General features: G+C 48.7%; 7 protein-coding genes across 7 annotated transcripts; 2 read left to right on the forward strand and 5 right to left on the reverse strand.

The window, feature by feature from the left end:
- Positions 1-193: 193 nt before the first annotated feature.
- On the reverse strand, positions 194-2,613 carry TERG_06773 (uncharacterized protein). Its single transcript, XM_003232734.2, has 4 exons — positions 2,532-2,613; positions 2,228-2,443; positions 2,059-2,162; positions 194-1,636 (listed from the first exon to the last, which is right to left on the reverse strand). Exons 1-4 carry the CDS (start codon positions 2,598-2,600, stop codon positions 301-303), a joined length of 1,725 nt encoding a protein of 574 aa, XP_003232782.1. The 5' UTR covers positions 2,601-2,613; the 3' UTR covers positions 194-300.
- A 347-nt stretch (positions 2,614-2,960) lies between these two features.
- Positions 2,961-3,656, forward strand: TERG_06774 (uncharacterized protein; the record flags this gene model as incomplete). Its single annotated transcript, XM_003232735.1, has 2 exons — positions 2,961-3,551; positions 3,615-3,656. The coding sequence occupies 2 exons, from the start codon at positions 2,961-2,963 to the stop codon at positions 3,654-3,656; spliced, it is 633 nt and encodes a 210-aa protein (XP_003232783.1).
- Positions 3,657-3,902: 246 nt separating this feature from the next.
- TERG_06775 (uncharacterized protein) lies at positions 3,903-6,549 on the reverse strand (the record flags this gene model as incomplete). Its single annotated transcript, XM_003232736.1, has 2 exons — positions 3,903-6,346; positions 6,468-6,549. The coding sequence occupies 2 exons, from the start codon at positions 6,547-6,549 to the stop codon at positions 3,903-3,905; spliced, it is 2,526 nt and encodes an 841-aa protein (XP_003232784.1).
- A 385-nt stretch (positions 6,550-6,934) lies between these two features.
- Positions 6,935-8,371, forward strand: TERG_12451 (uncharacterized protein). Its single transcript, XM_047751406.1, has one exon. The coding sequence runs from the start codon at positions 7,821-7,823 to the stop codon at positions 8,136-8,138; it is 318 nt and encodes a 105-aa protein (XP_047607037.1). The 5' UTR covers positions 6,935-7,820; the 3' UTR covers positions 8,139-8,371.
- Positions 8,372-8,919: 548 nt separating this feature from the next.
- TERG_06777 (uncharacterized protein) lies at positions 8,920-9,417 on the reverse strand (the record flags this gene model as incomplete). The annotated part of the gene is made up of 3 exons (XM_003232738.1): positions 8,920-9,182; positions 9,240-9,312; positions 9,382-9,417. The coding sequence occupies 3 exons, from the start codon at positions 9,415-9,417 to the stop codon at positions 8,920-8,922; spliced, it is 372 nt and encodes a 123-aa protein (XP_003232786.1).
- A 707-nt stretch (positions 9,418-10,124) lies between these two features.
- On the reverse strand, positions 10,125-11,763 carry TERG_06778 (uncharacterized protein; the record flags this gene model as incomplete). The annotated part of the gene is made up of 5 exons (XM_003232739.1): positions 10,125-10,819; positions 10,909-10,920; positions 10,999-11,489; positions 11,594-11,620; positions 11,696-11,763. 5 exons carry the CDS (start codon positions 11,761-11,763, stop codon positions 10,125-10,127), a joined length of 1,293 nt encoding a protein of 430 aa, XP_003232787.1.
- A 986-nt stretch (positions 11,764-12,749) lies between these two features.
- Positions 12,750-13,889, reverse strand: TERG_06779 (uncharacterized protein; the record flags this gene model as incomplete). The annotated part of the gene is made up of 2 exons (XM_003232740.2): positions 12,750-13,156; positions 13,277-13,889. 2 exons carry the CDS (start codon positions 13,887-13,889, stop codon positions 12,750-12,752), a joined length of 1,020 nt encoding a protein of 339 aa, XP_003232788.2.
- Positions 13,890-14,322: the final 433 nt, after the last annotated feature.

Consider the following 14,322-nt stretch of genomic DNA (forward strand, 5'->3'; position numbering starts at 1 on the left):
TTGCTTTTGCTGTTTCCTCTATCTAGACACCTATCTTTGCCGTTTTCAAGCCTGGATGCTCGTTACCTGAATGATTACTTTAAAATTTAAAATGACTACTGCCCTAAAAACACTCTCAACAGCAAACAGCAAACTTGCAACTGTATTTGATTTATTTCTTGCTACCGAATAGGATATTTGGGGGGGAGGGGGGGAAGAGAAAGAAAAGAAAAGATGTAAACCGCCCAACCGACTAAGACGCCCACTGTAGATTACAAAGGCCGACTAATATTGCGTACGTCACCAAATAGCGAGTGGAAATTAGACAGTTGGATTTGGGACAGAAATATCAGGTCTGAACATAGAATTAGGACTTTGTTGGCCAATCACAAGCTTGTCTTGTGTCTCCTTTGAAAGTGATGACTTCATAATTGATTGGACTGATGGCGGGCCATTCACTTCACGGTTAAGGGTGATGTACTCTTTGGCAGCTTCAATGGACCCACGCTCCAGCAAGTAAGTCATGTAAAGCTGAAGAAGCTCCTTAGCTGCCTCGGCAGGCAATGAGCTTTTGTTGCGAATATCATCGATAACCTGCTTGATACGTTCGTATTGTGCGGGCTCAGTTTCGGCGCTAGTTGGCTGTTCTAGCTCAAACATAAGATAGCTTGTCCAGAAAGGACGGCTATCAGGATACCAGTGTTGATTCTTGCGGAACACCTGTCGAGCTTCATCAGCGGTACCTTTGACCCTCCAAAGGAGCTTGGCCCATTCAGCCACAAGTGCTGCTTTTGTCTGAATATCACACTCTGCTGAATCTAGTTGGGTTTTGTAAATCTCGATGGCTGCATCTAAGCCACCGTGGCGACGTGACAAGTTCGCAAATGATATTATGGTTTCAATGTGCCCCGGCATAGCAAGGAGGACAGCATTGTGAATATCCTTAGCAATATCAACTCTTGAAGCCATTTCTTCAAAGTAGGCATAGTGGAGTCGGATAGCTGGGCGAGATATGGGGACGTATAGGGAACTGGCCTTTTGATAGATGATTCTAACTTCTTCTTCCTTTCCTTCTTGGCCAGACATCCATGCCGCGTAACGCATCCAGAATTCATCGTAGTGCGCACATGTCACAAGACATCTCTCGTACAGAAACTGCGCGCGGGCGAAAGAACCCTCTGCCTCCTCAAAATCTAAGTATCTTCTCCAGTTGGATAACTGACCTTCATCTAGTTCAGTAACGTGAAAGTAAGGCCGTTTAATTTCTGACTCGTAAGTCCAACGTTTTGTCGTTTCCGTCTGAGTGCGTGAAAATATCTCGAGGAAATGGCCATCGGCTCTTAGTCGGATGTCTCTTTCGATTTCAGCCTCACTCCTCGAACCAGGAGGTACATTACCCGCCGCATTTTCTATCTCAGCTCGAAATTGAGCTAGGGTTTCGGGAGGAAGCAGCTCGTTCAAAGGTCTAGTTTGAGCGAGCTGTCGGTACCGTTCGAAATACCTCGCATACTGGTGCATTGGTATCTGGATAATTTTGCCAAGCACTGCAAATATCTTGTCAGGACATTCAACGCGCTCCTCGAACTCGAGATACTTGTCCCAGAATAGATGTGACAAGAAATCAAGACCAACGCAACTGACGCCTCTCTCAAAGAGCCTATAATAAGTGGGTCAGTAAAAATTAAGCCCAGAGAGCAGATAAGAAAGGGTAAGGAAAAGAAGGGGACGGAAGGAAGGGTGGTGGAAAGGATGTCAAACATGGCATATGCATTTAAAGTCTTCAAAATGAGGTGCCGAGTTGGATCAACGATTGATGGAGGTAGGTGTTGCTATATCATCCGTGCGTGACATAGGAGAAGGATTCTCGAACAATATCCAAGTAGTGTGCGAAGCAAAGGCAGCCTGAATCTTATGGGTAAGAAGTAGTTTCAACGAAACCGAGGTGGCAGATGACTATCTCACCCATTTAAGGAACCTTGATATTATCGATCTGCCCCATATGACCTCAAGATTGCGAACGACTCACGCGCTATGTCGGTATGGTTATAGGGAAGGGGACCAACATATTCTTATACTTACTCTCGAATAATATCGGTGTCGTGCGAGGTTTCGACCTTGAAAGTACAGTAGTTTGTCCAAAGGTCAACCGAGTTTGTAATGCTAGCAACTCCGCGCTCGTACACCTAAACGGAAGAAGATTGGATCAGCATATGCGATTCTCAAAAAGAATGAGATATGAATTGCTAACCATCTCGGCGGCCTCGGTGCCAGCAATAGAGAATTCTAGGTCCGCATATTTCTTCCAGTACCCAAATAAAAGAGGGAATTTCGCAAGGAACCGATCGTATACGGTTCTTGTAGCTGTGATAGCCTGGGGGCTTGAATTACGATTGATTCCGCCTTCTTGGCCCTCAGCTGCGCGCACCAGTTTCTCCCATGCCTCAAAGCTGTCGGTATCCTCGAGCTGTATCAAAAATTGTGTTAGCAAAGCCATGTAGATCAAAGAGATTACGGTATTCTGCGAAGACTCAAAGAACTCAAGATATGCTTACCACTTCAGCATAGAGCTTCTTCAACTCTTCATTCTCCTCGTCGGTCCCACCAAAGAGCAAGTCTGCCATGTTTCTCCAAAATCACCAGCAATAAGATTTTTCAATTGATAGTCGCTGTCTATACAGCACAAAAGTATGGTGAACCGCTTTTTCTTTGCCGCCTTCTTCTGTGGAAATGAAATGTAGCCCAGCGCGCGTTTGAGCGTTAAGTGAGAAATTGACGTCGGGAAGAACAGAGAGGCGCTAACGAAAAAGCGGGCAAGATTACGTAAGAAATAGATAGCCGCGTGTATCACGTGAGTCAAAAAGCTTTTGCGCGCAGAGAAAGACTGGAGAAAGTGAAAGGTCGAAGACGAGGATATCGGCTGAGCTGCAATAATTCCAACAGGGCAAATTGAAGCAGGCATTGTACTCCTTTGCAGCCTGAACATGGCGACTCAAGCAGCAGTCGGTCTCGTTGAGGGCCTCCCGCTCCGGCTTCGAAATTTCTTCGCCCGCTATCCACCACAATACTATTCATCGCAAGCTATACCGAAGGCCCTACCACAGCAAGAAACGTTCTCTGGCAGCTCTGAATTTTCCGCAGTCATAAAACCTGCTCCCAGCCCGTTTGCATCACGAAATACCAAGGTCAAACTTTCGAAGACCAAAGACGCCAACTCCCTTTCATATACAGACTCCCTCCTCCGTTCCGACCCTAGTGGGCTATACCCGAACCCTTTCCTTCCATATAAGAACCCGGAAACCGGGCGATGGCGAGGAGCTGTGATATCATTGCGTCGACAGGCGGAATTGGTGAAATTAGGCATCAAATATGGCGTGGAAGAACTATTGCCTCCAGGTCGAAAATCAACCGAGTATAAGCATGCAAGGCTTATTGAGAAGGGTCTCAGAGTCAAGGGTACTGGTATCGGCCAGAAGGTCAAGGGTCACAAGTGGGAGAGATCCATGAAAGGAAAGTTGGAAGAGAGGAAGAAGGCTATGTTGGAAATGCCAGAAATGATCCGGTTATGGAAACAGGTAAGGCTTCACATTCGTTTCTGTATTTCTCAAAGGCAACTTTGGACTAACATTTATCTATAGCGTGGTCATGGTCGTGGCTGGAAGAAGTACCCTCGATCGTGATTTCCCTTATTATGAGTCTTCAATTGTAACTCAAATGTACTATATCTTGGAGTTTAGCGGTTAACGGGTCACTGCACCCTGTTTTGTGCGAAGGAATGCAGCTGTTGCATTGGTGTTATAAAATATGCAATATATACCTAGAAATTCACTAAAAATCTACGGAAAATGAATGATAGCCGCCAATGGCACAAGATAGGAAACCTAAAGCCAACAAAAATTCTAGAAAGTGTGGCTATATCACCGTTATCAGTCATAGAATGGAGTCACGAGTTCGCCTGTTCTGATCGTTAAACGCTTATCATCAGATGCATTGGACAAACAAACGTGTTTACCAAAGTAAACCTTTCCTTCAACCTTCCTAGTCTTTGCCAACGTAGAGAAAGGCTCGTCGCTGCGTGCAGCGGTCTGCTGGTCAATACAAATCATTTGACACCTCTGACAAGACCCGAGAGCGTCAAAATGAGCACCTCCTGCTTGAAATCCGGTCCATAACTCTTCTATATAGGGATGTTCAGAAGCGGTTGATGACCGATAGGCTGGAGTGAGTTTGGGCGTGAGGGCAGGCTTTGTTTCGCAGACAATGATGTTTGCCCGGAATACGTCCGCTGCAACTGTTTTAGAGGTGGAATTTGGCTTTCCAGAAGACTTTATAGTTTCGTTGACTTTGTTAACGCTTGAACGGGATATTATGAGGATAGGCCCCTCGTTGGATAGGAGTATAGGACGCTGTGAACCCGATGCAACAGGTTCGGGAAACGAACCAGGGATCTTGTCCATTGTATCTAGCGTATGTATAAGTCCTCTGCCGGGATTTCGGTATGGTTTAGAAAATCGGGCTAACGAATGGTTCTGGTGCGATGGAAATCTTGCAAGCATACAAGGAACACCAAGGAAATCAGAGAGAAAGGCTGAGAGTCGAGCAGATTTGTACACTTGCACAGAGACCTTATCTCCACATACTGTAGATTGCTGATTTGTGATATTTTTGCATATCTCTCCTTCGACGAGATCTGTGGAATTGACGGCTAACGGTATTTCCATAGAATCTCCGTATGAGCCCGGGGTTGGTAAGTTGACTCGTAACATGCCCCTGGCGAGATCAATAACCGGCCGTATCAGTGCCATTCGGGGGTATCTTTTCTGGTTGAGAGCAGAACCAGTTCCTTGATGTATCAAACACCATGCTCTGTCCCAGGCTAGCCCTTCTGGTTTGACATCCCATTCCATCAAGTCAGGGATGGTGAATGCTCCACAGCTCTTAATTGGATAAATACAGAGTTTCTCTATATAAAACTTCGAAGGTAATGCTTGAACGGAGGGTGCTAAAACTCCACCTCGAGGTTCAGGTTCGCTAACGACGGGATCTTCCACATAGAAATTTCGAATGAAGTCAAGAAAGGTATCAATGTCTTGCCTAGATGTCATGGCACCTAGGCTGATCCGAAGACCGCCAGTAGGTTTTCCGGAAATGATATCATTGTCATCCCCACAGCGCTGCCCAGCGTTATAATTGCGTTTCATATCATCTGCCTTCAACCCAAGATAATACGCCATCCCGCCAGGATTGCATAGAGTCCCGGACCGGATCTGAATATTTTTGACAGCAGCTAGCTTCTCCACATCTGACTTCCGTATCCAGTCTCCAGTGCTGTTTTTCAAATTGAAAGATACAATAGGACCTTGGAGAGCACGTTCCATATACTCACCCGGTCCTTTGTAAATCTCGCAGACCTTTGTACCATTTCCATGCTCCAGAGATGACAGCCCAGAATATAAGATCCCAGCCAATTCTGCAGTATGGCGAGATATGTTATCCATGGAAGAGTAAATACGCTCATGTACGTCAAAGGCGGAATGCAAGGCCACGATATTATGAAAAGGCAGCGTGCCATCCTCAAGCTGATCATGAAGGGTAGAATCCTTCTTGGCATGCCACTGTTCTCCGATAGTCAAGACCATTCCGACTGTACCCCCGCCGAAGTACTTTCTATTCCGGAAAAGATGGCCGGCATCTTTGCGAACGATAAGGGCTCCGAGGTCAGGAAAGCCAAAGATTTTATAGAAGCTGATAACAGTGAAATCTGGTGCACAGGCTGTGTCACTTAAATCAAGAGGGGAGGTAGAGGCTAGAGATGCAGCATCAAATAAGGTGAAAGCTATCTGCTTCCCATCATTGTCTGTGCAGGCACGGAATTCCCTGCACCAGCTCAATGGCAACCGGCGACCGGTCATGTTTGATTGGCCTGGATATGCAAAAAGGGTCGGGTGGGCAGACCTTGAAGTATTGTAGCCTTTACGAAGTTCACTAATCCAGCTGGTTACCTCGTTATCGGCAACAAAGCATCTGTTTCCGCGATCTGCCATGTTTCTGACCCCAACCATGCTGGTATGAGAATCGACATGATATCCGTACCAGAACCCCCCAGGTTCATAGTCTCGCAAACTTTCTGCAACGAGCTTTATACCAGCAGTTGCGTTGGCCACAAAGACAACGTCAAAGTCTTCCGGGCTTGCGCTACAAAAACGAAGAACTCGTAGCCGTGCATCGTCTATTAGACTGGTGGATAACTGGGAAGATGAAGACGCTGAGTGAGGATTCCCAAAGAGGTTGCTCGTCATGCTCTGGGAGAATGACTCTATCAGCAACTTTGCATAGAGAGTTGTCCCTGCATGATCGAGGTAGGTTGTATCTAGAAGTTAAAGAGTCAGGACTGGGTTTCTCAGTATTGACAGCAGCAGCTTAGTGGCTCCTTCCAAGGAATAAAGAAGAAAACGGTCATCGGCAGGGGGTAAATATGCTGCTATGCTAACCTTTCAGTAGCGGATATTGATCTGCTCTGATCTTCTCAACGGGCTCCTTGTAATAAGACGGCAAGTCTTCGATGGAAACCATCGCTACCAATCGATATTGGATAATGTGACATTATTCAAGCAACTAATTAGTAGCAAGGGAGGGAGAGTGGACAGGATGAGATGGCTACTGGGTATATATATAGCCAGCCTATGAATAGCGGGCAAGTAGTATCTCTGCTCTTTGAGGCTGCCTTATGCCTAGGCAAGCGTTGATATTGCGGCGCTCTCCGATACAGATCTGGAGGTGTGGATCTTGGGGGATTACTTTCCTTAAATAGTATGTTTGCACTGTTTGAATTAAAATTTTTGCTTAATAATAGATCCTCGGCCAATGATTAATACCCGTCCGGTATCACGTGCCAATAATTAGTAATTTATTAGTCATATATGGACAAACATTCAGCCTTATAGCTTTGTTACGTAAGCAATTGAGAAGTAAAACAAATCCTCCATTTGAGCGACGCCCTGCGAATATTGATATTGCGGTGGCTTTCTATCTTCCGGGCGCCTGAAGGACTCAATCAGAAAGAGATGTCTTTCTAGCTACTTGGTAGCGTGGTTACTTGACGCCGAAGCAGTTTATCTAACTGCTGCTTACATATAGAATACAATTGGCAGGATGGAACAGAGCCATTCAGTAGTCTCGAGTATGAAGGCCTCCTTATTCTACGATATGAAGAGCAAGCTTGTAGAGTGCATCATTTTTGCGTCTACGCGGAATTTTAGATTTCGTTAAACCGATATAGTTGTGTGCTAGAAGAGACGCAGTATTATTTCGAGTATTTAACATATCAATCATTATCTACAGAAGCCAAACCAACCAGTTTTATCCGCCAAAGTTTCCGTCGTCAGTCATGAAAGACAACAAGCCGTGTACGCGTACCTAGGGGGTAGTCTAAAGGGGAAAGGAAATTTGAAGAGCAGGAGATAGCCAAGTGTTTTTAAACATGGTATGAGTTTCGTCTTCCAGAGCTGCTTCGATGTCTGTGGTGGCTGCTTCGGCGGCTGGAGTGGCTTCCTCTGCGCGAACGCCGCTCGTGGTGCTCCTCATGGTGGGAGATGAAGTATGCGAACACGGCCGTCCAGAAGAACGAGATGATGTTCATGATACCGAACGCAAATGAGGCTTTCAGCATGGAGCACACCTTGTTTGGGTCGCTGGCGAGCGGGTTACGCTGCTGCTGGCCATAGTATCCAAACGGACCCAGACTGAGGAGGAACTTGCTGCGCGAGAAGTTGCTGCAGTTCTCCTGGGCGATGTCACGGAGCAGATAGACGCCCGCGATCAAGGCGCCGAAGAAGCAGAGGTCGATGAAGGAGACGAAGATGGCTGAGCGCTTGGTGTTTTTGAAGCGGAAGAGGGTCTCGAGCACCCAGATGCCGCCGAGCACGCTGACGATGAAGAGGACGAGGATGTATGTTGGAGTGATGATGTTGGCCTTGACGAAGCCATCTATGAACCATGCCTGGGATGCCGATGTCAGTATCACGAGAGGGTCTTTCTCCGGCATAGAGAGGTGGCTGGGCCGACTTACGAGCATGCCAATGGGCGGTATCAGAGTGATCAACTGGCCGATTCGCCAGCAGATGAAGAAGAAGCTGGAGAACATCTTGGTCGATGCGCCTTGAGGCCTTTGTTAGCCAGCAAGCGGCGGAGGGGAGACTGAGGTATAAGGAGCTGCTATATGAAGCCTGATCGCGGCTTGCGACTGGGTGGAGGAAACTGAGCGACGCTTGCAGCTCGACAGTCCTGGCTACTCTGCTGGCTCTGCTGTCGGTCTCGTTAACGATGCAGGACAGTCGAACAGATCGACAATGCGAGTGCCCGGGAGGTACGGAGTATGTATATAAACAAAGTCGCGGAGATCCAGCGCCCGACCATGCGCGCTACGGAGCTATTTAACTATCGCCTGGCCAACCCTGGGGGTCCCGGGACTAAGTAAATTCATTTGATAAATACTTGAGGCTGGGAAATGGGAAGAAAGAAAAAAGCAACGACGAGCAGATAGCTAAGCGGGATGTTTTAGCCGTGCTCGCTGTCATGGAAACGAGCCTGGTTGCCAATCAGCATCGCCAATGACGTCGATGGGCCATGGATCCCTGCATTGGATGGTAGAATGGCTTCAGGCTTCGGACTTCAGGCGTTGGGCATTACTACTACTACTACTATTTACTCTATTATTATCCAGTGGCAACGGCGGCTTGCGGTTCCACGGTTACTCTCAGGCACCGCTTCAGACTTTGATGCAGCCGCGGCTTCGAGAAGGTCTATCGGGATGCTTGTTTGGACTTGAGACGTCTTGTTCGATATTCAGCGTCTGGTTAGGTACTTAATTAATCAAGGAGAGGATGGAGTAGCATAGTAGAGGAGCGTCCATCTGTGGCCTCCAATGTCGGTAGAAATGCAAAATCAGCAAGCATCCTCCTCCTTGACTTCGTCCTTGACCTCAGTCTTGACGGCTCTTCTGCCTCTCTTCGGAGCCTGCTTGTCGGCAGTCTCGCCTTGCTCAGTCTCAGTTTCGTCTTTGACCTTGCGTTTCTTCTCGGCTGCTGCTGGTCTCGCTGTCTTTGGTTTCTGTGGAGTATTCGCTGGGGTCTCCGTGTCACTGCTGGGTGCCTTTGCCTTCAGCTTGATGCGGGCGATGCGGTTCTTGATGGCCAGCGCGTTGTATTCTGTATAGCTGGAGGTCAGGTATCTCTCACTCGAGTGCGGCTTGAGGCCTCACTTACCGCCGCCCATCATCTTAGCGACAGCAGCATTGTCGACTTTGGCACTTGCGGTGGCCAGAATAGATGCAAGTAGCTAGGTGTAGACGGATGGTCAGTTTGGTACATCAATTATAGAGAAGTAGGTGACGGGATCGCGGCCTACCAATGCATCAGCTTTGTCGTCCCACACTACAGGCATTTTTGAGCTTTGAAGACAGGATACAGTCTAAAAAGTAGTAGATTGGTGGCTAGGGGATGCTGGCCGGTGTCTTCGATCTGCATGCAAGTCGAGTATGTGTGATAGTGGAATTGGTGAAGGATATTGAGAAAGATAGTGAGATGAAGAAGAAGCTGAGAAGAAGAGAAGCGAGATCTTTGTTTGTTTTATATAGGGCAAATTCCTGTGAGGACAGTTGCCGGGTGACCAGCTAGGCTGAAGCACCAGGCAAGATGAGGAGAACAGAAATGCCAGACGGAACACTCAGGATTTACTATGTGCTGCCTTATGCAAGTGAAAGAGAAGACCGCAAGCAATCAAGGCCACATCATCATCATAAACCGACGGCAAAGACGACTAGAGAGTTGAGAATATGCATGAAAAATAGAGGGTATTGCTATCAAAATAGCTGAGAAATCCAGTCCAGGCCAAATGAACACCCCCCTAGTAATCCGAGAAGAACGAGCAGGATATTCAGATTCTCATAAGAGGCGCTAAACAAGCAGCATAAGAAAGATATAAAGATATGCGTTAAAAAGGGGGATTATAATATAACATCAAGGAGGTGGATTTAACATGAACATGAAAGGGGGCGATATAGGTATCCTTTGTGAGAATGTTTGAAATAAACAACGTATAAAGAAGAAAGTACGAGACATGGAGCTGTCATGGCAGAGATATTTCTTGTTTTATGATTTGACAATGGACGCAGGGTGACGCTCAAGAGGTGGACTGTTGGAAGGAGTTCTGTGATCGGGAGGATGGTAGGCGGCGTATCTGGGCGCAGCATTCGAACTGGTATTGGCACCTTGGTGGTGTCTAGGCTCATATCTCGTCTGCTGCATCTCATAACCCTCCGACTCGCTACTGGACGCACCATAGTCCGTATCGGCGAGTCGTCTGCGTCTCTGAGCCTTTTGGTGTTCAAAGGGGTTGCTCATAAGTGCCGGAGCTGATTCAGGGATGTCATGTGTCTGTGCCTGCTCCTGGGAAGTTTGAGCGGCCTGGTACTCTTCATCCGCGCGAGGGACCAGTTTCGCCTGGTCGTTCTCGTACTCGAGAAGCCGGCGATGGGTATACACTGGAGGCTCTGGAATCGATCCCCAGGTGCGGATTGGATGAGCTCGGCCCTTTTTCCAGGGCTCTGCAAGAGATGGGAAGTACTGCCGATAGGCAACCCAGCCGCAACCAACGCCCAGCAGGGACCCGGAGATGACATCAAATGGGTGATGCCGGGCATCCATAATGCGAGATACAGCCACTAGCCCTGCCGAGAGTGTAGGCACCATGACGATGAACGCTTTCCAGACTTCTCCGCGGCTGTCCATGACATGCAGTTTTCCAGCAAGGTAGAGTGACAGATAAAATAGCCCAGCAAACGAAGCTACATGTAAAAGTTAGCAAGTTTCAGCCTTTTTTTTTTTTTTTTTTTTTTTTTTTGTTTCTCTCCGCAATTCCCCAAACAATACATACAGCTGCTATGTCCTAGAATAAGAAAGGAAAAGTTAGTAAAAAAAAAAAGGGGGGGCCTCTTCGATCGGCAGGGACTGGTATTATACACACCTGATGGGAAAGATCTAAACCCATCTTTTAGGATCTCGTGGTCTGTCTGCGTGCAGATAGTATAATTCGACAGGCCAAACTCCGGCTGCTCGAAGGTCCTGGGCTTGCACCGATCGATCAGGTCCGGTCGAGGCTTACCGCACGCATTCTTCAATGCACCGGTGATGACGAAAGCTGCTCCCTGGGCCAGCACCAGCCCAAGGATGCCGCAGTTGAGCTCCCACAGCCGGTCCTTGAGCCTGTACTTGCCCATTAGCTTCCGCTTTCCCGTCGCTATGTTGACAGGCTTGCTATGCGAGAACAGCCCGTCCAGGACGATCGTGTAGACGACGATGACCAGCACGGGGAAGCCGCCTGAGATCGCGAGGGCGAGCGGGATGGGCACTCGCTCGTTGACGGCGTACGGGTAGTGCAGCGTGTAGTTCTGCAGCGCAAACGGCTGGTGGAAGGGCTCGACCCGGTCGAGGATGAAGAATCCTATGATGAGCGCACTGCCAGCGAAGAAGAAGCAAAGAAACAAAAGCGAGTCAGTCGGTCTCGATCGGGAAAGCTGTCGCATGCCTTCGCGCCATCTTGAGGAAGCGTTGCAACTAACATGAGGATCACATAGTCGGAGATGTATCTGCAGGCGCGGGCGGTAGTTAGCTGGACACAGGCTCCGTCGGCTGGATGCTGCAAGACGTCCGTCTTCACTCACGATAGGACTATCCTTGCGCGCAGGCGCTTCTTCGAGAAGGGCAGCTTGCTGGGGAGCTGTGCGTCCATGGCTGCTGGTGTCGGTCGAGCTGAGAGCGGGCGACGGGACGACGGGCGCTGGCAGAGCCTGGGACACAACGAGCGACAGGGACAGCGACGGGGATAAGAGGATCGATCAGCTTCGTCTACGGGGTCTCGCGAGCATGCCTGGGATGTTGACCGTGAATTGGAACCGTCTGCCGGGCTGGAGAAAGGCGAAGACGACGGCGACGAAGGAATCAAAAAGAGAAATACAAAACAATAAATAAAAATAAAATAAAATAAAAATCAAGGCGACGTGATATGTTGGAAATATTCAGTTTAACTCATGGTCAACGAGCCATATTAATAGTTAGGCGGGCTTTTTCTTTCTTTCTTTTTTTTACTTCTTGCTTGTGCAGCTGAAACGCTTGAGCTGGACGGTCGACTTGCTAGTTACGGAGGCGGCTAGTTACGTGGTTGCTACAGTGAACTGCTATCGACCACCAGCACAGAGAAAGCGGTTGATGGTTGATATGGCTTGATACGGTGCGTCCGCCCCCCCATATTGCTATTCTTCTTATTATTATTTGACTCCTGGACCTGTCGAGCTGATGCAAGTCGCAGGTCTTCGCCGCATTCTGCAGGCTGAGGGCGCAGCAAGCGCTGGCCCATCCACCATTTGTGCCCTTGTCCCTGCGGTGGGACGCGTCATGGAAAGGGAGAACAGCCCCCCGGATTCAAGTTATATTTCCATTCATTGCCTAGCTATCCACGGGCTAGGAGTGGCGGGCGGGCGAGGACTGCGTTCTAGGCGCTGTGGGGAGCGGACAGGTCGCCGCCGCGGCCACGTAAGATCATTATTGCACCGCAGGGAGGCTTTTGGATGGAACGGGAACGCTTTGATATTACTATTTGACTATGGTATCACGGGAAGAAAGCAGACAGAAGCAGGACAAGAATGTCTGGTGAGAAAGGGGGGGATGGAACATAGAGAAGGGGTGTTCGATATGGCGATATAAAAGTGATTGCTACTACTACCCGTGGTAGACAAACTGGCCGGGCTTCCAGTCAATAGGCCGGTTGCAGTACCACGTATCGGCTTCAGCGTTACTTGAGTCCTTGGAGCGTCTGCTGTTATGGTTGATGGCCGCATACAGGCCGAATCCCTGCTGTTCGAGCACGTCCATAATCGTCAAAAGGATAACGCGGGTCTTCACCGTCTTCGTGCCTACAGCTCGCCAGGGACTCCCGTGAAGCTTGATCTCAAACATGGTTCCTCGCACTTGGCAGTTTTCGACATCGGGGCCCAGGGCATCCGCCAGATTCAAGCCAAAGCCGGTTGGTCCATCGACAATACGCAGTCTATCGGAGTGGTGGAAGGATATGCTTGTCCATATACACGGCGGCGGCGCAGGCTGTTGGTAGCGAAAGAATAAACTGTCTTTTATGCCCGGGGAGGTACGTAGTTACGCCGGAATCAGCAACCAACCAGCAAAGGGTGGCGATTATCCTTTAGATAGGGGTGTTATCCCCTTGATAAGAAAAGCGGGCAATTACTCACCAACGTGTCCGATATCCACGGAAACCTTCACAATCCAGCCTCGCTGGTACAATCCGTCGAGGAGTCCTGCCATCAGCTTACGGGCATGGATCCGAGACTCTCCCCACGAGTGTGGTGACCATGGGTTTCCGTTCAATTTGATTTCGAGAGACTGGCTATATTCACGCGGAGTATTGATCCCCCTTGGCCAGCCTATCCGGATCATCTCAATTATCTCAGGGACCATCGGTTCTGGAAATCTCAACAGTCTGATGCGGTCCGTCATGTGCATTGATAGACACGCAAAAGCTGTTCTCGGCTCGGGCCCCGGAGGCAAAGGCCTTCTTGAGATAGTTGAAGCCGACGATATCTGTGAAGTAGACATTGACGGCGCATGGGGGAGAGTCGGACGGTGGTGTTCATCGTACGGTGATGAAGATACTGCAGATGCCACGGTCGTTGTATCGGTATGATATGGCGGTGCTGTAGGCACAACGTTGAGCTCTGGTGCCGTGGCCGCTCTTTCGGCCTCATTTGCCTGGAGCTCGATCGTCTTGATGCTTTTTTCAATGCTGGGGATAACTATCTCGTGCTCATTATATTCTGGATCGGGAGCCTCCTTTCGGTCCATCATCAGGTTGAATATCAGGTAAGAGTTACCAGCCTGTTCAGAGTCCACAGGGCATCCGTTGTTACCCCGATGAGTCAAATTACCCTGGGATTTAAATGATAACTACTTCACCCCAGAGCAAACTGGTGGATGGTATTTATCTTGACGCCTCTTTCTTTGATATGACGCCCTATTCTCCAAACTCGGCTGAGTTGCTGTTGGCATGGCTTGCCCCTCGTATTCCCGCCAGCATTCGTCCAACTAACTGCCTTACGACTCTCTATGGCTTAGACCCTCAAGCCTTCGTTCCATACTTCCTCCCGTTCTTTGCTGACTTTCCATCTCGGGCATTGGTTGCCGTCATAAAACGATAACTAGCGCACAGCATGTCCCTTTTCCGCGTTATCTCTTTTTTGCTTTTGGAGCTTTGTCCCCAGGCTGTACTGAGCTTAACTAC

The sequence above is a fragment of the Trichophyton rubrum genome (assembly GCF_000151425.1).
Source record: "Trichophyton rubrum CBS 118892 genomic scaffold supercont2.8, whole genome shotgun sequence".
NCBI classification, from domain to species: domain Eukaryota; kingdom Fungi; phylum Ascomycota; class Eurotiomycetes; order Onygenales; family Arthrodermataceae; genus Trichophyton; species Trichophyton rubrum.